The 24,441-nt window shown below is 49.8% G+C and overlaps 11 protein-coding genes across 11 annotated transcripts; 5 read left to right on the top strand and 6 right to left on the bottom strand.

Annotated features, from left to right (window-relative positions):
• Nucleotides 1-729: 729 nt before the first annotated feature.
• Nucleotides 730-1,389, top strand: T310_1742 (uncharacterized protein; the record flags this gene model as incomplete). The annotated part of the gene is made up of 1 exon (XM_013475361.1): nucleotides 730-1,389. One exon carries the CDS (start codon nucleotides 730-732, stop codon nucleotides 1,387-1,389), a length of 660 nt encoding a protein of 219 aa, XP_013330815.1.
• Nucleotides 1,390-2,600: 1,211 nt separating this feature from the next.
• T310_1741 (uncharacterized protein) lies at nucleotides 2,601-3,082 on the bottom strand (the record flags this gene model as incomplete). Its single annotated transcript, XM_013475360.1, has 2 exons — nucleotides 2,601-2,993; nucleotides 3,068-3,082. The coding sequence occupies 2 exons, from the start codon at nucleotides 3,080-3,082 to the stop codon at nucleotides 2,601-2,603; spliced, it is 408 nt and encodes a 135-aa protein (XP_013330814.1).
• Nucleotides 3,083-4,202: 1,120 nt separating this feature from the next.
• On the bottom strand, nucleotides 4,203-5,138 carry T310_1740 (uncharacterized protein; the record flags this gene model as incomplete). Its single annotated transcript, XM_013475359.1, has 1 exon — nucleotides 4,203-5,138. The coding sequence occupies one exon, from the start codon at nucleotides 5,136-5,138 to the stop codon at nucleotides 4,203-4,205; it is 936 nt and encodes a 311-aa protein (XP_013330813.1).
• Nucleotides 5,139-5,869: 731 nt separating this feature from the next.
• T310_1739 (uncharacterized protein) lies at nucleotides 5,870-7,216 on the bottom strand (the record flags this gene model as incomplete). The annotated part of the gene is made up of 1 exon (XM_013475358.1): nucleotides 5,870-7,216. One exon carries the CDS (start codon nucleotides 7,214-7,216, stop codon nucleotides 5,870-5,872), a length of 1,347 nt encoding a protein of 448 aa, XP_013330812.1.
• Nucleotides 7,217-9,344: 2,128 nt separating this feature from the next.
• Nucleotides 9,345-10,748, top strand: T310_1738 (Phospholipase C; the record flags this gene model as incomplete). Its single annotated transcript, XM_013475357.1, has 1 exon — nucleotides 9,345-10,748. One exon carries the CDS (start codon nucleotides 9,345-9,347, stop codon nucleotides 10,746-10,748), a length of 1,404 nt encoding a protein of 467 aa, XP_013330811.1.
• A 1,030-nt stretch (nucleotides 10,749-11,778) lies between these two features.
• On the top strand, nucleotides 11,779-12,146 carry T310_1737 (uncharacterized protein; the record flags this gene model as incomplete). The annotated part of the gene is made up of 2 exons (XM_013475356.1): nucleotides 11,779-11,890; nucleotides 11,959-12,146. The coding sequence occupies 2 exons, from the start codon at nucleotides 11,779-11,781 to the stop codon at nucleotides 12,144-12,146; spliced, it is 300 nt and encodes a 99-aa protein (XP_013330810.1).
• Nucleotides 12,147-13,789: 1,643 nt separating this feature from the next.
• T310_1736 (Nuclear segregation protein (Bfr1)) lies at nucleotides 13,790-15,427 on the bottom strand (the record flags this gene model as incomplete). The annotated part of the gene is made up of 3 exons (XM_013475355.1): nucleotides 13,790-13,963; nucleotides 14,040-15,230; nucleotides 15,296-15,427. The coding sequence occupies 3 exons, from the start codon at nucleotides 15,425-15,427 to the stop codon at nucleotides 13,790-13,792; spliced, it is 1,497 nt and encodes a 498-aa protein (XP_013330809.1).
• Nucleotides 15,428-16,030: 603 nt separating this feature from the next.
• On the top strand, nucleotides 16,031-16,893 carry T310_1735 (DNA-directed RNA polymerase; the record flags this gene model as incomplete). Its single annotated transcript, XM_013475354.1, has 3 exons — nucleotides 16,031-16,129; nucleotides 16,211-16,293; nucleotides 16,368-16,893. The coding sequence occupies 3 exons, from the start codon at nucleotides 16,031-16,033 to the stop codon at nucleotides 16,891-16,893; spliced, it is 708 nt and encodes a 235-aa protein (XP_013330808.1).
• Nucleotides 16,894-17,533: 640 nt separating this feature from the next.
• On the bottom strand, nucleotides 17,534-19,077 carry T310_1734 (Integral membrane protein Pth11-like protein; the record flags this gene model as incomplete). Its single annotated transcript, XM_013475353.1, has 2 exons — nucleotides 17,534-18,839; nucleotides 18,911-19,077. 2 exons carry the CDS (start codon nucleotides 19,075-19,077, stop codon nucleotides 17,534-17,536), a joined length of 1,473 nt encoding a protein of 490 aa, XP_013330807.1.
• A 3,369-nt stretch (nucleotides 19,078-22,446) lies between these two features.
• T310_1733 (uncharacterized protein) lies at nucleotides 22,447-23,053 on the top strand (the record flags this gene model as incomplete). Its single annotated transcript, XM_013475352.1, has 2 exons — nucleotides 22,447-22,570; nucleotides 22,629-23,053. The coding sequence occupies 2 exons, from the start codon at nucleotides 22,447-22,449 to the stop codon at nucleotides 23,051-23,053; spliced, it is 549 nt and encodes a 182-aa protein (XP_013330806.1).
• A 722-nt stretch (nucleotides 23,054-23,775) lies between these two features.
• Nucleotides 23,776-24,260, bottom strand: T310_1732 (uncharacterized protein; the record flags this gene model as incomplete). The annotated part of the gene is made up of 2 exons (XM_013475351.1): nucleotides 23,776-24,118; nucleotides 24,223-24,260. The coding sequence occupies 2 exons, from the start codon at nucleotides 24,258-24,260 to the stop codon at nucleotides 23,776-23,778; spliced, it is 381 nt and encodes a 126-aa protein (XP_013330805.1).
• Nucleotides 24,261-24,441: the final 181 nt, after the last annotated feature.

The following is a 24,441-nucleotide window of genomic DNA, read 5'->3' as shown; positions in this document are numbered from 1 at the left end:
ATATTTCTTGTATTAGGTGTATTTATCATCTTTGTACCGGGGTTTCCCAGCTATATTCCTTTGCTTTAACCATAGGCCATAATTCTCGCCATATTAAACTGATGTGATCCACAAAATGTAAACTGTAGTAAGGATGATAGCCCATACTCAGATCGTACAATTGAGATCGAAATAAGTAACTTCCTACATAAGTGCAGTATATTTGAGGGCATAAGGATGGATTTGTTGATACGACGCTGTTGGATTGGTGATTATCGCTGCTCCACTTTCCCAGCCACGCGGCGTGTGCTTTTCTGCTTGTTGTTTACAGCAACCAAACACCCAATGGCAGCCGCCAGTTCGTCAGTAATTATTTTAGTTGCAGCTGCAACCATGCACCTCACTGGCAGCAAATAATAATTAGTGCGAGTGGATTGCCTGGGTAATCGTCGTCCCTGTCTGAGCCTCACTCTTTCTTCCTCCATCCCTGACGAGCCGACTCGACTGTCCGACCACGACTGATGCCGCTCGTTTGATGTCGATTGCTTGCTCCTTCGACTATCAACAAATCTCGCCGAGGCTATCGTTCGATTCGACCCCACAATGCCGGGCTGATCAATCCGCGCGTGTGATCGATTCTTATCTTCGATCTGGTTGAATTATACACTCTTTATCCGTACCCATCGAAGCGGACTTGGACATTTCTTTCCACCGCACCCCCGCTCTCCCCCTCCCCTCGTCAACTTGACAATGGCTCCGATCGCGTCGCCATTCGCACGCCTGATGCGAGATCTCGCCCATGCATACGCCGCTGTCGCTGCCAGTTTACCACTTCGGACGACTACGACAGAAGATGCGAATAGTCTATCGTCGTCGTCATCCTCTGCTACATTCCTCCCCCGCCAGAACACGAACCTGATCCTCTCCATCCCAGCCACATACGGCGGGTTAGACTCTGGGCCTCCGCCCGGCACAGTCGCAGGCATCGTGCTGGGCACTGTGGGCGGCGTTGTGCTCGTCCTGTGGGTTCTGTACACAGCGCTGTCATCCCGCCGACGCAGCGGCGGCGGCGGTAGCATCAGCGACTACAGCTCGACGGTGGTCTCCGAGGTCATGACGCGGCGCCGGCGGGCGTCGCGATCGCCGCGCCGCAACAGCAGTCGCCGGCGGCGGACCACGGAGGAAGTCATCGAGGTCGGCTCGTCGCGTCCCCAGCGGCCGCGATCGTCACGGCGCGACAACACCGTCATCGTCGAGGAGTCGGCGACCTCCCCGTCGACGGGCGACGACGTCGTCGAGGTGTTTGAGGAGGAGTCTACGGACTACACGCCGCCGCCGCGGCGCATGCACAGTCAGCGGTCGTATCGTCGTGCGGGGTCGTATGATTATGATGAGGAGTATCGGCGGTGACGATAACAACACGATGTGGTCCAAAAAAAAAAGGTGACCATTCGATTGAGTGGATTGAGGCATATTTATTTTATTACTGGATGGCATGCCTGAAGTCTGGAGTCTGCTCGACAACCTGTCTGACAAGACTGCGTTGGCAGCCAGCAGAGAGTCAACCAGGCATCATACGCGATTCTGCGCCTTTATTTCGACGACGCCTCATCACTATCACGATTCCGTAGGAAGAACGCATGCCTCGGAATGACTGACTGACTGATTAACTAACTGACTGGGTAACGAAATGAATGACTGGATGAATGATGAAAACGACACCACACTCCTGCAGAGGGAGCAAGCAGGCCATCAATCAATCAATCAGCCGTAGCCAGCAAGCATCCGTCTCTCAATCCTACCTACCTACCAGCAAACCTCACCATCATAACCGCAATCTCGCGCTATATGAAATCCAAGGAGGGGAAAAAAAACTACAACAAGAATCTGGGACAAAAAAAAAAAGTGCGACACATATGCATATGCATATGCACATGTACCCCTTCAGCATCTATGGTCTTATCTGCTATTTATTCTCATTATGTGTGTTGTATGTATGTGTGTTTATGATGATACCATCTTTGTTGTTGTTGTTATTGTTGCTGTTATTGCTATTGTTTCTCATCTTTACTTAGTTATGTCATGGATAGATACCTATGTGCATATGGTATATGATACGGAATGGAATGGAATGAATGAATGGCTATGGAATGGAATGGATATGGGATATCTAATGGATGGATGAATAGGGATGGATCAATGGATCAATTATTACGAAATGCATGTATATACTGTACACATATAAAATCATATAACATACACCAACTACTCACTCACTCACTCACTCATGTACACACTTAGATGAACAAAGATAGATTGATGATAGGTAGGTACAGTACAAACAACCCGAACCTGACATGCTAGCTAGGCAAATAAACACTATAGACAAGACAAGACAAGAAAAGACAAGAGTCCAAACAGATACTAGCCTTACCAAATACAACAGACCAGAAAGAATAAAAAAAGCAGAGCGCCTCGCCTGACCCTTGCCGAAAGCATTGCCAAGGTAAATCTGGATAAAAGGGATGTCATATCATCATGAAATGTTCGTACTGAGCTGGAAGAAGAAAAAAGAAAGAAAGAAGAGAGTCGTAGCAGTCAAGGTCTCATAAAAAACGTGTCTAAAACCAGAACAGCGCGTCCAAGCAACAGCAGCAAGCCAGCGCGCCAAGGATACCCGCACAGATCCCGCCTGCATCGAAGCCGTCTCTGCGGTGATCATTGTTGTAGAAATACCCCTGCGGCGGCGGCGGTCCCTGCTGGTAATACATCGGCTGGCCCGGAGGCGCGTAGTACCCGTTTTGAGGAGGGTACGGTCCTCCTCCTGGATGATAGGACTGTCCTTGCTGCTGCTGGCCTCCGTAGTAGCCGTTGTTGTAGTTGTTGTTGGGGTGGGGAGGAACTGGAGGCGGAGGGGATTGCACGTTTGGAGGAGCTCCCGGAGGCGGGTAGTAAGGACCGGCGTCCTGGTGGACAGGAGCAGGGTAGGCCGGGGGAGGGGATTTCGGAGGTTCCTAGAAGACGATCAATTAGTCGATTGATCTAATATGTGCAATGGAAATTGATAAAGTGATAGGCAATGACTTACAGTTTTGCCAGACATTGTTGTTGTTGTTATTGCAGGAAGATCTCAAGACGATGCGATGGAGTACGAAGGGAATAGATGGTCCACAATGGATGGAGTGACAATGCTCAGTCGAGGAAGCTGGATAATGGTATCTCTCTGGTACTCGTCTTTTCTTCCCAGTGCAGGTAGGTACGTAGGTATCCGCCAGTTCGCCAACACCACTGCGCTCGAGAAAGCAATCGCTTCAATCTGTATAGAAGTTGACTGGGCTAGACCAGACCGTTAGTTACCTAGGTAGTTGCACCATGCGTACGTACCTACTCCAGGCAGCCGCGAATTGATTGAAGTAGAGGCCCCTCACTTCTCACTCAATCTCGGAAGGCAGCGACTACCGGTGCAGCTATCGGAACTGACACAGCAGCACGGAGCAAAAACGGAAGGAAGGATCAAAATATCGGCAATATGAAGGTTGCAGAAAGCAGATCTGCAATGAAGAAAAATGAAACTGAAATGAAACAGACAAGTCTTATCGTCACTAGTTAATGTACTGTACCAATCGCAAAATGCCGCGCCACTCCGGCTGTACTCCGTATGAGTACGACAGAACGGCTGCTGCGCCTCGTAATGGCTGTGCTTGGCTGATCCACCGCGTCCGTGCACAGGCCAGTTAGATCCCGTGGAATCATCATTATTAATAGGACTCGTCATATGACTATTCCGCTTGTGGCACCAAAGTCACCTGCCGTCAACCTTATTCGGCCAGCACCCCGCCAGAGAGTAGCAGCCAATCAGAAATAGAAATGAATATTCTTCTGCATCCAACGGGCAGTCAACTGCGTAAGTAATAATGCTTGCAGCAAAAAAAAAAGGGAAAGTGATATAGAGATTGTGCTGCTGCAGCTTTTCCTTGCTTAATCTCTGGAGTTCTGTCTGTCATGTCATAAATAATCAGGCTTATGTTCACCTCTGCTATACATATGTAATCCCTGTTTCCATAATATCTCCATATTCTAATTATTCTTTAATAATAAATTTATTCTTCGAAGCAACATCTGCACTATATATTTTACCATATCGTGTTCAATGCATCACTTTCCTTTTTTCCTAAACTTAGCCTAATTTATCACGTATATATCAATATATCAATATTTCAATATCAGCCACTTCGACCAAGATGCTTATCTCCCAGAAACTGAACTATATCATCCAGCTGCTTTGGCTCCTTTAGCCATTGGCGGCGATGCCCATGACTGTCGTGGATTCCACCCGGATAGGTCTTCCAGGACAGCTCGCTGAATCCCAGACGCTGCAGTGTGTCGTGTGCCGTCTTTCCCAATCCGATATCTACCAATCGGTTGTCTTCGTCATGGCTCAGAAAAACTGGCGTCTCTTTGACGTGGAGGGGCCCCGAAATTGCCTTTCCTGAATAGACGTCTAGTGACGGTGGAGGTTGCGGTTGAGGTTGAGACGGCAATGGCAGGATTGACAGTTGTTGCCCTGGTGCTTGTTGCTGCTGCTGCTGCTGCTGACCGAAAGTGATTGTTTTCAAAACCACCCCCGCTTGGTCCATTTCCCCCTTCTCGAGAAGCGAACTCAGAGTCCCCGCGAAAGGGATCCAGCCCTTCGCGCCTACGAATCCCCCCAGTTTCCGCTGGGCACAGATCAGGGCGACCAACCCCACCGCCATGCCCTGCCCGACCCCTCCAATAAACACCCTATCCGCATTGCCTTCCAATCGGCGGACTTCCTCGTCCACGATGCGGAGGATGTAGCTAACGCTGTCCTGCAGGCCGGGAATCGGCTGATGAGGGTAGTCGGCAGACTCCAGCTCAAACCACTCGGGCAGGTTGTCCTCGCCCCGGAACTGCTGCTCCTGCGACCAATAGTAGTGACGGGCCCGGGCAGACGGGAACACCCACCGCGTGGAGGGGAAATGGTCGAAGATGGTCTTGCCCGCGGAGGAGTACGACGTGGCCAGCTCAAAGGCCAGGTCGGGACCGTTGCTGCCGCGGGCATGGAGGAGGATCACGGTCGACGTGTGTTTGGGGGTAGAGGGGAAGTAAACATGACGTGGGGGGAAGAGATAGACCATGACAGATGACAGATGAACCACGCAGTTCAGATAGCAAAACCAACAAAAGGGTGTTGAAATAAATTTTAATCACAGAAGAAAGTATGATATCCAAAAATATGTCTATGCAATGAGTCAGTGACTGCTAGAAGAAGCGGATAAGGCTAGGTAAACAGATGGTGATTACAGACCGACGTTCTCGAGTCGCGGCTGTGATTGGCCAGTTGAAGTAGCAAATGCAAGTAGCAAATGCAACGATTGATGCGACCGTCACAAGAGAGAGACAGGAAGAAGGAAAACAAAACTGTAAAGACGTTATTTTGAAAAATGCTCAGATATGTTCCATTTGACACAATTGAAATGTAGGTGCAGTCCTTTTGGAGGGGTTAGCTATATATATTGCCACACCCTGCGAGGCTGCGCTTCAGCCTTGTGTGCCCTGCGGTTAAATAAGCTAATAATAGACAAGGAAGCGAATTAAGTTACCAGATGAAAATTTGCTACAGTGAGGCGACATTGCTGCTTATGTACACATACTGTGAATCCTGAAGCCCAAGATGAGGCGAGAATAAGAGATTTCTTAGTGGATTGTTTTTGGATCTTATATATATCCTGTTTTCTTGTTTCTTATAGCTAGTAGTGTCCTAGGCCTCATCTAGTATTCATGGCTGTAGACACGTTGAGAAGATGCAGTACGGCTACCTACAATTACCCCTCTGATTTGATTACCGCTGCTAACTGACCACACACATCTACCTCAACAGGCTCGACAGCCTTCCTTGTCTTAGATGACCGTTTTCTTCGTCGGTGAGGTAGATCGCTTTATTATTGCCGTCCTTGATCTTTGGCTCCTGTGGCGCAAGTTTCCGCATGAGATCGTTAAAGCGCTCTAGCTCCTGCCAATACTTATATTCTTCCATCAACGATTCGTCGATCTGTCCGTCAGAGTTCACAAAGAACTCCTCTCCCACAATCTTGGGTTGTTGTCGGTAATTTGAGCGTGAGTTCCAGAATGGCATTTTAAGCTGCTGCTGCCGAATCAAGGCACCATATCCCTCTTTTACGGCACGGCATCGCTGAAAATGTCTAGGGATCTCCCGTAGGAGGTAAGCTCGATGATAATTCTGGAAGGCCTCATCGTCTGAAAAATAAAAAGAGTCTGGTGCAAGAACGCATGCGCTGCAGTATACCCCTTCTTCCAGGCTCTGTCGGGGGATGTCCCAGAAAGGGAATATCATAGCACCCAAGGGGGCAGCAGTTGAGAGATATCGCGGAGCGAGGGGGTTCGCTCGCAATACATGGGGTTTGGTGGGCTCTCTTTGCTTATTATACGATTTGCCGTTGAAAGCTCGCTGTGTTTCCCATTGCACCATGGCCTCATCATAGAGTCGATCAGCTGCCAAGTGCGCAGCGTCCAGACTCCCGTAAATCTCAATCGCAAACTTCTGGGCAGCTGGAATGCTAACAAGATTATACCTCCCCGTAGAAGTGGTGGTACAGACCCACAGCCTGCATGTCGGAAGACTGTATATTTGATCAAGCTGATCTAGCAATTCCTTGGGAATAGCATATGCCACTTCCACATTAGATGGTAATCCCAGATGATATTCTGACCTTGTCAGAAGGCAATTGAAGCAGCATCGATGGCAACCGAGTAGATATAGATAGGGGCCAAAATCACTGCAGGTGTAGCACCGAGGAGGAGAACGGGTGAATTCAGCAAAGAGGTCCTTCAGCGAGATGAATGAACTCGACTTTGTCGCATTCATCACTTTAAATGTCTCTGGAGCATGAGATTGGATTAGATGGTATTCAGACATTCCATCGACGATGTAACAGTAGAAGTTGTTGATCCGTCGAACAGTCAGAACGGTTCGAACATCCAAGAAGCGCAAAATGGCATGAAGGACTTCTGTAGGCAGCCGTCCAAGAGTTCCGCGTGATGGTCGTCCCTGAGACTGGAAAACTCGCTGTTTGGAAGATCCAGGACGGCGACGCATGTGTCCATCACTCCAGTCATCGATCGATCTTACATGCTCAGGAAGGGTCATGGTGTACCCCTGCAGCTCATTCCGACGAAATGCAAGGCCTGACGCCATGTCGGAGGGATTTGGAATAGTGATCGATAGTAGGAAAGGCGAACCAAGTAAGATATATGTATGGTGTGAAGGAGTCATCATTTAGTCATTATCTTATCGGTCGATGACGACTGCCGTCAACAGTTTCAGACCGCGTCGAGGACTTCCCAGGCAATAACATCTGGTGCCTGAACTCGCCTTCAGCTATGTATGACATCGTATAGAAGAATTCTCGAGCAACATTGTAATTCACTCCAATGGTGTGTGCGAACAGATCATGTTGGAGTCGTACCGATCTTCTCGACTTGCAGCGCGCTTCGACTCTACGTGATAGCATACTGTATGGACTGTTGAGAGGCGTGACGACGCTCACGTGCCATCAGAGCGTGCTTTCCAGTCACCCGAAAGGAAATCTTCAGAGCAGGCGGGAACGATCCAAGTTGCTGCCTTGCTGCGATTCTTCAGCGGATGACTCTACAAATTTTCCTCCACGGTCATTGTTTGCTCTTCACCAACATTTCCTCACAATCCTCAGCACTGCTGGGTGCAGTATCGCACCTCACATTGGGCCGTCCTTGAATGCTCATTAGCTCTGCTAAACTATTAACATAGCCTCAACGACTCCACATCTAATTCCGATCAAAGACTCACCCAGTGGTGTGCTGACCTCTTAGCAAACTTGCCATGGACAGAATCTACATGATTCTGGCCCATTGAAGAAGATATTTCTCCGAATTTACCGGCGCAGGAGGTACTCACCGGTCAGCGAAGAAGACCAACTGTTGGTTCTGCGGGGATCGGTATATATCCTGGACGAGCACGTGGGCCGCTTGTCCCACTATATCAATAATATCTATCTTGGCACGGCATGGATGGTTGGCGCTCTGCAAGCATTGGGACTGGGGATCCAATCCCGGAGTGTATGGAAAGCGCTACAAGGTCCATTCTCAATGTTGTCGAAAGACAGCGTTAAGAACAGGCTTGCTGTCGGAAGTGCATTCGACGGAACGCAGCCTAGCATTTACGATGACAATGACAGCTTTCCCACGACAGGAAGCAGTATTCTGGACCTGGACTGAACCAGGACGGTACCTAGCACTTGTCTCTACTACCTTCTCGAAGATGGAAATGCATATCGATATTACTACAAAGTGGTCTACAGCGGAGCTTTACTTCGAAGCAATTTGCCGTCTGACTCAGATTGTTGCCATAAAGACGCATGGTCAATTACAAAATTAATCTAAATGTTGGACGAGCCTTGAAGGTATTTCCGTATAAGGCAGGTGCTATTGAGTGTGAACCAATTCCAACTATAATCAGTTAGCAGCAGTCCGGCAATGCCAAGATCGATGGTTAATACACAAGAGTTCTGATATTGCACTCTGTGAGAGATCTGATGACAGCACGGAATTGACTCGGAACAGGAGGATATCTAGGAAATTGCAAATGTCGTTGGCGTCAAAGCTACCACCATTCAGGTAGGTCCTCCCAAGGTCCAGAGGTTAGGGTTACCGGCCGTGGTACAGCCGCTCAGCGTCATTGGAAGCATATCTCCTCAACCACGCGGCTAAGACGGATATTCTCTGCGGAGTCTGGATAATATTTCATGTCATCATAATCAGGAGTCGACAGCGATTGCTGAGAATTCTCGGCATGGCCGGCAGCGTTATTGATCTATCTGCGATGACAGCACGTTCTGGCGGACGAATCAAATGCGGGAACTGCAACACGCATCGCAGCTAGACTTCAACGCCCGTTCTTGGCAGGAACGATCCGGACGACGGGGCGGGCCTGCATCGCGCTTGCCGAAATCAGGCAATTGCCCTGTCGATTCCCGACCAATCGAAATAAGCATAATCAGCATTGATACTCCCGCCCCGCCATTCGCCAGCCCACGTGCGCGGGAAACACGAGAGACGACATCCAACTCCCGCATCTTCATCCCGTTTTCCACAGCTACAGATCGATCGGAATCGCCTCCATGGTCCTGCTAATCCTCCTCCGGCAGGTCCTTTCCTTCCCGAGCACGTGGGTGCGTTGTGACCGTTCAGTTGGGATGCCTAGTGAGTGCCTTCAGATATAAAACCCGCGACCATGGCATCCTGGGACCCGGTCAGAGGTCTGCCAAACGCCCTCATCAGCTCGCAAGATGAAGCCCGACATTGCCCTTACCGGTCTGCTCACGGTTCTGGCCGCAGCCTCCGCGGCTGCCCAGCCCGTCAACAACAATAACAATAACAAAAACGCTCCCTTTGGATACAAGTCCGGTTCACCCGAGTCGATCAAGAACCTGAAGGACAAGATCCAGAACGTCGTCTGGATCCTCCTGGAGAACCGTTCGTTCGACAACATTCTTGGTGGTTTCAAGCGTCCGGGCTTTGACAACCCCGCCAACAATGGCCCCTTCTGCATCCCCCAGAACGTGAGCAACCCCAACAGCCCGAAATGGTGCACCAAGGCCAAGGACTTTGACTCGGTCCTGAACGACCCCAGCCACTCTGTGACCGGCAACAACATGGAGTTCTACGGCACCTTCTCGCCGGACAACGCGGCCATCGCGTCCGGCAAACTGCAGCCTTCCCAGCAGGGTTTCGTCGACATGCAGCTCGTCTCGTACCCTAAGCTGGACCCCCAGGTTGCGGCTGAGCAGGTGATGGGCTACTACACGGAAGACGAGATCCCCACCATTGCCAACCTGGTCGATGAGTTCACCGTCTTCAACCGCTGGTTCTCCTGCGTGCCTGGACCGACAAACCCAAACCGACTGTGCGCGTTGGCCGGAACCGCTGCCGGCCACGGTACCAACGACAACAGCTTCGATGTCTCTGGCATTGACATCAAGGGCATCTTCCAAGTGGCCGACGAGAAAGGCGTGTCGTGGAAAAACTACGACGGCACCAACGGCGCCTTCCTTCCGGATGCCCTGTTCTTCAACTACACGGCCAAGTACAAGAAGCAGAACGTTGTGCCGTTGGAGAACTTCTTCCAGGATGCCTATCTGGGCTTGCTGCCCCAGCTGTCGTACATCAACCCGTCGTGCTGCGGGCTGGACACCAACTCGATGCACCCGACGGGCAACGTCTCCTTCGGCCAGGTCTTTGTGAAGCAGATTTACGAGGCGGTGCGCAATGGCCCCCAGTGGGACAAGACCCTGATCCTGCTCACGTACGACGAGACTGGTGGTTTCTACGACCACGTGCCCCCGCCGCTGGCCGTTCGCCCGGACAACCTGACCTACACGGAGAAGGCCCCCGACGGCAGCACCTACACGCTCACGTACAACCGGTTGGGAGGACGGATGCCGACGTTCCTGATTTCGCCGTACGCGCCGAAGGGTTATGTTGAGCAGGAAGGCATTGACCCTGCCACTGGCAACTCTTCAGTCTACAGTGCCACGTCCGTCCTGAAGACTCTTGGCTACCTGTGGGACCTTGAAGACCTTACGCCTCGCGTGTCGCACTCGCCGGCGTTTGACCACCTGATCGGACCGCAGCTGCGCAGCGACACTCCTACGACTCTGACCACTCCTCACACCTTCCCGACGGATGTGTAAACAGTCGTTCCGAGATTTCATTTGTAATAAGACTACAGACAGACATGTATTCTACTACACTTGTTATCCTATAGTTCATATGTATGTACTGTACAATAGAATGGAATACAATTAAGGTAGTCTTATAAACATGAACAAAAGTGACCTTAGAATTTGTAGTTTGTAGCTATGGTAATTTCTGCAGCACGGGTAGTGTTTGCTACGTCAGGTTTCCTTCTCGCTGTAACATGAGCTTGGTTGAAGTTGGTTTTTAATTTCAATTTCAGTTTATTCAGCTCTTTTCTAAGAATGTCCCTACCCTAACAGAGGCATCATAGTAGACAATTGACAATCTGACCAGTCTGCCTGACAATGGCGCCGTTAGTCAGTCACAGCAGAGGGCTTTTTTCTTTTCCAGAAGAAATCTGATTCTAAGAACTTGCGGTGAGAACTACTTGTGTAACATACATCCATAAATAAAAGTAAATAAAAGAAATGAGCCCCCAAAAAACAGAAAAATGGCCCCTTCCTGTGTCTAAAAACAGGAGGTAGTTGGTGCATGTATCATATAGGTAATGCACTGTGTAACACTGTGTTTCCATTCTTGGGGGCTCTTCGGTGCATCTAACATAGGTACTGTACATATAAGCGAACGAGCCAAACGGATTTTTTTTTTAAAAAAAATGAAAGAAAAGGGGCTGGAAAAAAAAATCCCCAAGTCAATGATAATGCGGATACGGAGTATATGTTATGTTAGGTGGTATAAGGCGTCCCATGCAGTTAGTGAGTGAGTGAGCACTAGCAGGGTATGTATGCACCTATGCAGGGAAGCAAGATTGATCAGAAACATTCTTTTTTAAAAAAAAAATAAAATAAAACAGGATGGATAAGTTATAAAAGGCATTGGAGAACCTGTCTGAAGAAAGAAAGAGTTCTTTCCTCATCGACAGACAGCAACGCATCGTTTATACATATATACCTGTATAGATAATAAGACGATATCATTCAATACAACTTTCTCTCTTGCTTTATTTATTTTGCAAAAAGCACAATGAAATCCTTCACCATCGCCACCACCACCACAATCATCCTCGCCATAGGAGCCATGGCCAGGAACTGCACGCCGGGACTGAACTACTGTGGAAGCACCTTACTGGACATTGGTAAGGAGAACACCACCGCCAGCAGATGACATGCATGAAAACAGCAGAGCTAACTAATTTTTTTCAAGGCCACTACCAATCCCAAATCGACCAGGCCATCGCCGACGCAGGCGTGCCGGAGGTGGACAACGGCCGCGAGTCGCTCTTCCATTGCATCGGTGGTGATAACGGCGTCATTAAATACCTGGGGGACTGCCCCAATGGGTGCCATGATGCCGGGGCGGGGAACAGTGATTATTGTGTTGGACAAGAGTGAACTAGATATTACTCAGACTCAGAGATGGGGTTAGAGTTGAGGGAGAAGTAAGATGAGAGGGAAGTTATGAAAAGGGCAGGTAAAAAAAAACACATGTACTGAAAAAGCTTTTGATTTGATTTGATATGTTACATTTTTAGATAGATTATAGGTAGAACATCAGACACTCGTTTTTTTTTCTCGAAAATTTTGCTTTTTTTTCACAGTATGTAATGTGCTTGCCACTATAATGTAGTAATAGTAGGTGACTTTTTCCCAGTCTAACTCCTCTATACCTCCAAAGTTGAGGATTCGTGTCCTGTACAGAGTCGAAAGAAAGAGAGTTCAGAATGAGAATCTCACTTCATTAGCTCCAAGTTCTGATAAGGTTCAATGTAAAAGATATCCACCCATCAGACAAGGATCAAAAGAGAAGAAAGGAAGGAAGGGGTCTGTAGGTGATGCAGTATGCCTCCTTAAATTAGTTCTCTAATGTAATGGCAGTATTTTGTTTATATGACAGCAATTCTGTTGTTTAAGGAGGTGAACAGTCCAAACGAAAAAACAAAAGAGAGAGAAAGGGAAACAGAAAGCAGAGGCCCATAAAGTTGCAGAGGCTATCTTAATATCTACGAGTTTCCATGCAGTACGTCAAGTGCAAGAACTCGACGCCAACACTGCCTGCATCAGAAAGTCGTCGTAAGCGAGCTCCCCGGCAGCTGATCTCTCATCGAGCATCCAGCGCAATATCTCCCGCAGGAAGCTTAGAAAAGGAGTATTGTTTTCTCCAGAAAGACTAATATAAGGACCACGAATAGTTAATTAATGCAAGCTAGTACCTTATGTCACCCATTTCTAGCTAGCAACCAGGTAATATGTTCTGTGCCATCATCATTTTCGTTGTGTCTGGGTAAAGTTGAGCGCTCAAAGCAAGCTTACCTACCTACCTACCTACGTAACACTTTTGACCGGTAGTTCTAATGCTAATAGTGTTACTGTACTGTGCTGTACTGTGCCCTACTTATCTATCCAGGTGCCTAGACAGTATTCATTCATTCTTTCCTCCCGTCCTTCTATTTGAACTTTTGAACTTCACGTCGATTCGATTCGGTCGTGTCAAATACAACAGGAGAAAAGAAAACAGAAAGGAGAAAACAAAGGGGGTAAAAAAAGGCAAAAGGGGGGGGGAAAAAAAACAGCCAAACTAAAAAAAGAAGATGCAGGTTGAATCGGAGATAAACCCACAAGGAAATTGAGAAATGAGAAACAGCAAGCGACACCAACCACCAACGAAGTCGAGTCAGTCAGTCAGTCGTGCTTTTTCTTGTGCATAACAGACAGATAGAAAAAAGCAAGCAAGGTAAACAAAACATCGACGTTTCTCGCTTGCGTTTTTTTTTTCCCGTCTTCATTGAACACGAACCGGAGAGATGAGATGCCGGGGGATGAGATGCGATGCGAATGAGATGAGATGGGAGATGGAAAGTTTGCAAGCAAGGGTGCATGCAGGGGGTAAAATGCAAGAAAAATGCCCAGATATCACGACTAACGTGGGTGCAACGAAAGCACAGCGTGACATGCATATATATATAGGATCTAGGCCGTAGAAAGTGGTGTATGAGTAATGAAGGGAGAGGGGATAGAAGAAGCAAGAAGACAGCCGATTACGCCTTGTCCTCCAGAGAAGCCTTCTGCAGCTCCTCCGATGCCTCAGCAACAGCGTCCTTCTCCTGCTTCGCCTCAGCGTGGCCGTTCACCTTGGCGTTCTTCTTTGCCTCGGCCGCCCGCTGCGCTTCCTCTTCCAGACGGGCAATCTCTTCCTTGGCCTTCTTGATGTTCTGCAGGACAGCTTGTTAGTATCCAGGTAATCTGTAGACTGGGAAAACACCAGCTGCTTGGCTTCAACTAACTCACCTCCTCGGTTTTCGCGGCCTGGTTCTTCTTCCACTCGGTGATCTTGGCAGCCAGCTTCTCAATCACGCCCGGCACATCGGCCTGACTCATCGGCGGGTCGACCTTGACCTTGGCGAAGTCCTCAATAACACCGAAGCTGAGGTTGAACTTGCCACCCTCCGTAGGGGTGCCAGGGGCCGCGGAGCCGTTGGCGCTGCCCTTCTTCCCCTTCTTGCCCTTCTTGCCGCCCGTGCCGACAAAGTAGTCTTCCTCCCGTTCATCCTTCTTGACAATCTTAACGCCCTTGATGTTCGAGTCGTCCACAGTACGGCCGACCTCCGCACGGAGGGCGCCCGTCTGGACCTTCTTGCCGTCGTCCAGACCCAACGTCGAGAAGTCGTAGGACGGGTCGAAGTGACGGATAAGACCCTGAGCGGTGAGGATCTCATCCGTGTAGGCCGGCCGAGAAGCCTCCTCCAGCTTCTTGTCGGCGATCTTCTTCCTCCTCTCACGCTCCTGAGCCTCCCGCTCGGCCTTCTGGCGCTCCCGACGGATCCTCCACATCTCGTCCTCGTACTCCTTCCAGGCCTTGCGCTGCTTGTAGTAGTTGTCCTTGAGCTCGCGGATGGCCGTGAATTTCTTCTGCTGCTCCTCGTGCAGTCTCGTGCGCTCGTCCCGCAGGGAATTGAGGTTCTTGAAAGCGTTGTCCTGCTCCGCCTTGATCGCGTCAAGCTCCTTCTGGATCTCGGCGTACTTGTCGCTGAGCGCCTTGGCTTCCGGGTTGTCGAGGGACTTCTTCAGAGCGGCGATCTGCGCCTTCAAGTCATTGATGACCTTCTGCCCATCGTCCAAGCCGGCGAAGTTCTTCCGCTGCTTGCGCAAGTTCGAGATATCCGCCAGGGCCTTCTTCTCATCCACCAGACGCATGTTGCCCGAGTCGACCTGCTTCTCCAGACGAGCGATCTCCCGGTCGATCTCCTCGACGCTCTTGAAGGCAATCTTGCTGCGGGAGTTGTTCTGCTCCGCCACGCGGGCCTTGAGGCTGGCGTCGAGCGCATTGATCTTCTCCTGGGTGCTGGTCCGTGAGGCCTTGAAGCTCTGCTGCTTCTGACGGATGGCAGCGAGTTCGGCGCGCAGCTCCTTCTGTCTCTTGGCGGCAGGCGAGTCCTGGTTGTTGGGCTTTGCGCTCTCGATCTTGGCTTTGATTTGGTTCTGTAATGATGCAGGACGCGTTAGGATTGTAGAGAAAAGGCAAAGGATAGACATTGGACACGAACCAATTTTTCCTGAACGGCAGCATGCTCCTTCTCGGCCTTGGCCAAGTTGGCCTTGAAAGCCTCCTCATCGGGCTTCTGGGGCTTGACCTTGTGGCCAGGAGCAGCTGGAGCCTCTGCAGCCACAGCAGCCATTGTGTCGGGAGTTCACAGACAGACGATGCGATGCGACGCGATGCAGAGCGGTGCTGTGGTGTGCGTGCAGTCGTGTGAGTGACGAGTGACTTTCTGCGGGAATTGTATACACAATGCAGCACAATGGGCGAGAAGAATGAGGCGTACCTGTGACACGGCCCTGGACCGATCGACAGAGACGGGGATCAGACAGACAGACCGGAAAGCAGAGAGACAGGGTGTGTCTCGACTGATAGGACTGGTCGCACAGTCTGTGCTTCTGAGCTGTCTTTTTTGGCGATTTTTCTCGGTTCTGGCCTGTTCGGTTGCCAATGACCACCCGCCAAGCCCTGCCGGCGCGCTTAAATTTTAGTGCCAAATCGCGGGCGCCAAAAATGGATGGCCCAACCTCAATGGATTCGATTTTTCCAGAACGCCTCTGCCTTTCATCTCACCAGACAAACCCAGCACAACCCAGCTTCTCATCCCAGACACCCTTGCGGCGCAGCTGGTTGTGCTTCCGTCATCTTTGTCTGGGCCTGCTGCCAGCCTTCCTGAGCGCAGGGACCTTTTTCGACCTCGTTGCACGCATCGAGAGCGCCTCGCGCGCCGACCATCGCAGCCATGGATGAAGACTACTCGTCGGGCTCCCAAGAGGCGGAGCGTGAAATGTCCAGGCTGTGGCGCACCTGGAGGACGGTCTTCGAGATGCTCCTGGACCGGGTATGGCAATGAGTTCTGCTTTGGCGCGAGAGCAAAATCCGCTCTGAACTTATCACTAACTTCTCTTCTCTCTTTCTACAGGGCTACGAGGTGACGGAGGATGAAGTCCAGATTCCATTCGAGGAGTTCAAACAGAGATTCTCCGACCCCCTTGGATACCCTGAGTACGTTTTTCTTTTCTTGACACATCTAGCCTGTTCTTGGCTGGTTCTAACGGACGGTCTACTGTACTGTACAGCCGCAGCAAGATGAAAATCACCGCCCGTCCCACCGAAGCGATGATTAAAAAATACACTCCCTTACCAACCAAGTCGAATCCCAACCCCCAGCCCGAGTGCGGCACCATCTACGTGGAATTCTGTCCGGACGCCACCGGCGTAGGCACCAAGCAGGTTCGCGCATTCAACCACCTGATCGACGAGCAAAACTTCCACTCCGGCATCTTCATCACGCAGACCCCGATCTCGCCTTCTGCTGTCCGTCTGCTCAGCGGCATTCCCGGCCGGTTCTGCGAGCATTTCCAGGAGCAGGATCTCCTGGTGAATATCACCCGCCACGAGCTTGTCCCGAAACACGTCCTGTTGAGCGCTGAGGAAAAGGCCCGGTTACTAGAGCGGTACCGCCTGAAGGAGTCGCAGCTGCCTCGAATCCAGGTATCGGACCCGGTGGCACGGTATCTGGGTCTGAGAAGAGGTCAGGTGGTGAAGATCATCCGGAAGAGTGAAACGGCCGGTCGATACGCCAGTTACCGATGGGTGATATAATGGCAGTCGATTTATGGAGATCAATCTTCGACCGACTATGGCATAACGTTTAAAAGAAAAGAAAAGAAAAGAAAAAGACTGAGATAGCATGGCGTACGGCGTTGACATGTAACGGATTACTTGGGGTGGGCTTCTGTACTGATTAGATGTTTGCATGTTTCGTTGGGTTTTTTTTACGTTTGCATTCCCTTCGTCCATAGCTATAACACTAACATGAAAATTACTGTTAATATTTTTGCTTCTGAGAAAACTGGGTTGAATGAAGACGATCCGCTATCAGGGAATGATTGATTTGCAGGACGAAATCAGACGCATTTGACTCCAGAAAATAACAGCTTTTAGGGAGAAGATTAAATACAATCCTTTTCCTTTGTCCAAAAGTAGACGTAAGTGGTGGGTTTTAGACCATCTTTCAGTACAAGCGGTATCGTCGCAAAGAGAAAGAAAATGAAAGGAAGATATCAGCAAGTGCGATACAACGAAAAGAGTTAGTTGTCCCTTGTAAAGATTATAAACTGTGCCCATATCCCTCCTACATACCGCTAGAAAAAACATGTACAATAAATTGCCCAGCGCCAGCGCTAAATTCCATTATATTAAAACAAAAGAACGACTTAATTCCAAATCAAAGAAAGAAAGGTCACCTTCCCAGATCCCTGCGAGGTTCTTGAGATAACAGACCACCTGCATCCTGCAGTTCGACGTGATGGTCTTCCATAACATGTGCTTGAACGTCACGTCCATGGCGATATGGAGAGGTCGAGGGCCCGGCTTGTGACGTACTCTCTCGCCTCTCCCCTCCATCGTGGGATGGAGTGACGCCAGAAGAATCACGCGGTGGGAAGAGAAGGCCACCGACATCTTGTAAGAGAGCCATACTACCACGACGATATGGTGGGTATCGTGGCATCTCCGGGCTAAGTGGGGGTTCAGGGGAAAAAGTTGGACGGTAACGACTACCTGGCTGGGTGGTGGCAGTGCCAATGGCCGGTGTCGTTGGTGACGGAGGATCAAGGAGGCCGCCCACATCAGAAAACGACACATTGCGGTGAGAGGCCCGAGGGTTACCGGACGTTGACTCCCAGCGATCCCAATCATTCAGCGGGATATATTCATGAGGGTCAACCCTTGCTCCCATGCTGTCAGAGGCCGAGGCTAGGTCGTCGGTGCCCGTTGATAGACGGCTAGGAAACGTCCAACCAGGGTCGACGGTTCCGGTTCGCGCAGAGAAATCGTGACTGGAAAGAGCTACGGGGGCCGGGCGGACCACCTTTGTATCCGTCGTCTGTAGCTCTGGTCCAAGTCCGATGCCTAAGCTCTCGACCAGGTCGGCGTCGCTGCCCCATCGACGAGTAGTGATCGTTGCACGTCGCGCAGAGCTGTGATCGAGACTCTCGCTCCCCGATGAACCATATGCCCTCTTGAACTTGGGCTTCTTGACCCCCTTGTCCCGGACGAAGGAGCCAATGACGACAGCATTGGAGACGGCCGTGGCCGCCAAAATCTCCAGTGAGGCTAACAGAGACCGGTAACTTTGAAGCCCATTTCGCTGGATTACCATCGGTACACGGTAGCAGGTAATCGCAACCAGAATCATAGACAGAGCGAAGAGCGACACGAGAGAGAGCTTGCGTTTTACTGGTAAGGTGGACATCAATGCGAGGGGGATCGGAAAGACGACCAGCAAGAGGTCGGTTATCACGTCGCAGACACCCATCGTCAGCAGATTGGCATAGCCCAGCCGACACTTGGGGCCCGGATCCGGGACTACCTGCCAGTAGTGATCGAAGGGTTGACATTCGGCTAGCGTGGCAATAACGACTGCCAGGAACGTCGACGCCAGGAAGTATCGAATGAATCGGAGAGTGAGTCGGAAGAATTTGGTCCAGACCGTGCCTGTTAGTCGTCTCAAGAACTCGCAGACCGTGTATTTTCCCATCCATATGCTGAGGGCAAATTTGGTCAGCATCTTGATAACCGTTATGTGCATGACGAATGAGTGCGTAGAAGAGCTTACAAGGCAGCGTAAAAGACCCTTGCTGCTAACACGAGCCTGCTTCCGATCTCCCGATGCTGGATGTCCAGTTCGGACAGCCCGGCCGTCTTCGTATTGTTGGTGCCCCAAATCAAGACAACGTGAGCAAAGGCCATCCGGATCAGGAGCGGCACGATGCTTGCCAACATTATTTTATCTTCGCGGAACAGACGCTCCGTGCGGACATAGCGGCCGATAACTCGAACGAGGATGATGACCAGGGAAAAGCCAGTACACCACCAGCTCGTCAGCAGCGTAGGATTGTCCTCGAATTTAGTCCGCGGATCGGGCGGGACGTCCTGGTACAGCCCGCGAGCTGCCAGCAGCGAGAAGAAAGGCGCCATTAACCTCTGAACCACCTCCCGGCGGAGGGGTCAGGGTGGACGAGCAGTCTTCAGTGTGCAATTTTATTTCACAGAAGGGGGGAAAAAGCTGTTGACTTTATGATCGGTCAATGATCGACCGGTGGTACGGTTGTCCCGTTGACATAGATCGCTATCGGGCGTGGTCGGTTTTAGGGTCTGCGACCAGAGCGCAGACCTCGGCTGGCACCGCACGCAGGTGAAGGGGCTTCTTGACTGCGTCACCAGTCTCTTTCTGACAGAGGCGACATGTAAAGAGTGGGATCTGACATTGGAAGAAAGTGATGAATTCGTGATGGGTTCTTGCTATGCCTTCCAGGTCGTCAATGCAACCGCAGCAGGGCATGGGGGGAGTAAAAGTATCCCGCCCGAAGTAAACCGCTCATTGTCCCAGAGATAAGAGAACCGTGGTAGTGGCATTTCCCCAGCTTTTCCAACAGAGCAACGGCTTAAGCAACATTATGGCTCGGGTCGACGAAAGCTGGCGCACAACGCGCGTGGCGTGGACGAGGCCCAGAGGTCAGGTTACCGATAGCGACTGGTGAGGGGAAGTGGAGGATAGCCGTGGCTCAAACCAAGGACACGGACTCGATTCACAAATGACAGGCCATACGCCATGGTTAGAAGTTAAATGGAGGTGTGTCTCTAGGAACGGGAATGGTAAAGTTAGCCGGGGCGTCCAGAGAGTTCTTCCGCCACACCAGAATTACCTGGGCACAGACAGCTGCCTAGCTGTCCCAGACTCCAGAGCCAACCCCAAGATGAGACGAGGCCGTCATCCAATACGAGTGCCAGGTCTGGTGCCGGCGGTGACGAGGGAGAGGAACAGAGAGCGCTTGCATGGAGGTGAGCTTAAGCAGTGAACAATCCATTTCGCTAATCAGCGTCAGTTCCCTAGGCTGTCGCCATAGACAGCCATCGTTGGCAAAGAACTTGGTAGTTAGCTATTAGAGAGTTGGGGATGACGGGTGGGTCCGTGATAAGGAAGGAGCAAGTCACGCGAGGAAACCGCGAGGCTGGCGATGACCTCACTGCGATCTGGGACTGAGATTGGCAGGCGCCAACGTGCTCCTCGATCGGCCCAACGCCCCGCCATCGCCCGTTCTTGCCAGGATTGATAATAAGGTTGCACGGACTCGCTCTTTCCTTTACACGACTTGTCACCCTCTTGGCTGCCTCTCCTTGCGAGTTCTGATTTGCTGCAGGAGAACCAATCACGAAACGGCAGCCAATCAGCAAAAGCCGGAGTATCGATAAGCATGATAAGCCTTGCAAGTGAAAATGCCCCGGCGATGCCAGGGACATTGGCCCCTGACATCCCTGCTTATAATGCGGTTATTATCATCGTGCAACTTTTCTAGATAATACCCCTGAGCGTGGGGTGGGAAAGGGCTACAATGCCCCTGTTCTGGAGATTGCACAGCAGAAAACAATTGAGTAGCTAACAGTGTACTCCGTATTGTGCCTCAATCGATAGATTTGTGCTACCTGGTAATTTATTCTACGTCCCATATTCTATGGAGTATGTCCCATATAGAGTGCCAAGGCCATTTCTCCTCTCTTTAATTCAAGTGTTTAGAGGGAGCCGACTAACCTTGGAACACCAAGAGACCTTGGATTTGACTAAACCTAGAAACCAGAGCCGTCTGTTTCCTCTAAACTAACTGCGAAGTTTAATTTCACTAGGCCGACTTAACATCCTTGGATCCATTAAATGCAAGAGGAGAAAAGAAATTACCTCGTCTTGATCTTGCTTTCCTGCAGCTAGTTCCCCTGCTCCGCCTGACTCTTCCTCGTCACCGGGTCCAATATATTGCTATCAGACAGCATGGCCACAGAGACAAATAAATAGGAGTCCTCGTACAATGGCACTACTGATGCTGCCATTCCTTTTCCAGATTGATTGCTGTCTTTCGGCCCCCGGCAGTGCACAACTTGGGGGCCTTAATGGGCAGAACTTCAGTAGAAGACAGTCGAAGCAAGACATCAAACCATAAGGCCCTGCTATATCTAATCGCCAGTGTCACCGTCATGCTCCTATATAAAAATCTGTCAGGGTGGGACAACTGGAAGCCTCATTCGACTTTGTTTGGTACGTATTTTTTAGCAATGCGGAGACAATGTTCTCTCACTCTTGCCAGTCTAGTGAGGCGTTCCAATTTTCCTTCATATATTTGTGTGTATGTCACTCTATGTGATGATATCTTCAAAGCTGTGTCTTGCAATTATAGGAAATGGAACATGTTTGATGCTGCTGCCTTTTAATGTCGAAGGAAGAAGAAGAGACAGCGTCTAGATGGCAAGTGCATGCTGTATTGGACGCTGACTACCAGCCATACTCCAGCACAAAGCATCAAGAACAAGACGAAGAAACAGACCATGACTCAACCCTCCCTCCATGCGCCATATAAGGCATTTTCAAGTGATCCTACTAACCAGAACCTGGGGCGTATAGCCTATACAGTTACCACACTGGCATTGGCACATGCACATCCCAGGTTTGAGTCCCCTTCCTGACAGAAAAGAAGTAAAAAAAAAAACTATTTCTCCTGGAGGACGGATTGGGAAGTAGAACCCCTGATCTACCAAAAACAATGGTAGTGGGGGGTTTTCGTAGCACCTCTCCTAACAGCCCAAAAGGCTGGGGGGTGTGAGCTCTTTTATTTTTCATAGAAAATAAGAAGTATATCTCAAGAACGTCGATACTGAAGCAATATTATATTATTTTTTTTTACTGTTTTTTTAGTCTATCGTACTTGTTCTTCTTGTCTTTCTTCTGACCGACGTTTGGAAATAGACAAGGGTTGATATCGCAAGTGCAAAAAAGGTTCGCCTTATTTTCACTACACAATTGAATGTATACCAAATGATCAAGAGAGAATATCTAGATAATCATTGTCAAGGTAGAGTCCATGTAGCTCAATTGTCGAGCAAGAGAAACAACCAGCACTGGTGTAGATGCAATTACCCAAAATGGCGATAGACTAAACTCCGTTATAGCCGATTGAGTCTTCCCGGTCCCGGCACCATGTCGATCGCGACTAGGTACAACTATGGATGTATTTAAACAAACACTCTCGACCATAATTTCAGATTTTTAAATCCTCCATCAATCCACCTTTTTGTTTTGTTTTGTTTTGCTTTGAATTTCTGAAAATGCGGAAAAGCAAAAGCGTCGAGACGGCACTGTCTCTGATCCAAAATGACCCGTCCAAGATCCTGCAATTGACCGTCAACGGGAAAAAGGTCTCGCCGGGAGATCACATCCCAAAGCGAGTACGTACTGCAAGACAGGTACTTTAGTTGAGGTCTCGTCTTGCTGATGAGATTCTGTACAGACGCCCAATCGCCCCCCGAGCTCGCATTCAACGTCCCGTCCGACAAGACCTACCTCGTCATCAGCCTGGATCTCGACGCGCCCTTTCAGTCCTGGACCGTCCTGGGCCCTATCCTGCATTGGATCCAGCCCTGTCTGAAGCCCGAGTCTTCTGAGACCGCGGCTGACGGCGTCGCTAAATTGACGTGGTCGGACACGCCCTTCATCGCCAATTACATCGGGCCCGCACCGCCGCCAGGCAGTGGCCCGCATCGATACGTGTTCTTCCTCTGCGAGCAACCGGACGACTTTGACGGCGCAAAATGGGCGCCGCCGGGCGGGAAGAAGCTGGGCAACAGGCCGCGGATGCGCTACGACCTGGACGCGTTTGAGAAAGAGGCCAAGCTGGGGCCGGTCATTGCGGTGAATTACTTCGTTAGCAATTAGTCGGTCGGCTCGTCGAGCAGTTGACGATTGATGAGCGTTCCGGAATCTTGGAGGAGCGGAAGTTGTCTCGAATTTCAGGACATTGGTGATATCAGTGTTCTACTTTGAGGATAAATACCCTGTGTAGTATATATTATACCATGCACGTCGCATATGTCGTGTTTGTTAGAATAATAATACGCTAATGTAATTTCAATTTCATGATGCAAATCCATTCTACAATCAACGCATGTGATAGACAATTTTTCTGTATAGTCTTAATCTCCATGTTATTTTTTTTGCCTGGGTGGATTCTCCACGCCGGTTCCGCTCATGCCCCGTCACATGCTAACGGCAGAAAGCCGGTACCGGCACAGGCCATGGAAATAAAAATAAAAATTCCGGAGAAAGTATTGATATATGAATTTGCTATCTACAAATTTATTAAAAGCATAGAGTATAAGACCGAGTATTTTTATTCTAATTTTTTTTCCCAAGCAGCTGCATATGCTAATACCAAGAGCCTAGGTAAAGGCTGGAAAGTATAGGAAACGTCAAGTTCATACAGAGCATCAGACAAAAGAGAAGATTTCAGACAAGGGATTATCTAGATCAGCATCTGCATATGCACTTCTAACCGAATACAATACATAATATTGAAGGGGACCAAGATGAAAAATCAACAAGCACTGCAAAACGCCACTCCTGCTGGTCTCAATAATCCACATTCCAGGATCAGTCCGCTATCTCTTCCCATCAACAGAAGGTGTATACGGTGGTAAAAAGTCGGACTGGTTGTAGGGGTATCCATATCCCTGCTGCTGCTGCTGCTGAGGATATCCTCTCTTTTCTTGGTCTTGATCGTATTTCTCCGGTCGCGAAGGGAGAGGAGGAGGAGAGGAGTGTTGTCGTTGGTGTTGCTGTTGACATTGATATTCCTGCTGCTGCTTGTTTGGAGGATAGTCGTAGCCGTATCCCTGGCCATGGCTATATCTATAGTCCTGAGGGTAGTAGTCGTTGGATCGTGAACCAGGAGGAGGAGGATGAGGATGAGATCCGTTCGGGTGCTGGCATTCGTGTTTGTGTCTGCACAATGACACCTAGTTAATGGTCACGTATACGGAATGAATGGATGAATGAATGAAATCTAGGGATAGACTAACTTCTTTATGGCTTTGATGATGTAGTACCCGCATGCCAGCATTAACCCGGCTTTGATGAGGCCCATGATGATATATATGTTGATGTGAAGATAAACCCTTTTATCTAACTCTAAGGATAGGAGGGATGGATAGCAATGGGGGAAATGATATTTATTTTTCGAATTATTAACTTCTGGCTACTAAGCAGGGAGGTCTGGTATTTATGCCTGGGTTTAAGATTTGACTCGGTATATAGAAAAGTTGCAG

Source organism: Rasamsonia emersonii (genome assembly GCF_000968595.1).
Source record: "Rasamsonia emersonii CBS 393.64 chromosome Unknown ctg1118621760002, whole genome shotgun sequence".
Classification (NCBI taxonomy): domain Eukaryota; kingdom Fungi; phylum Ascomycota; class Eurotiomycetes; order Eurotiales; family Trichocomaceae; genus Rasamsonia; species Rasamsonia emersonii.
The sequence above is the reverse complement of the archived record's forward strand: the minus strand, read 5'-3'. Positions and strand labels throughout refer to the sequence as shown.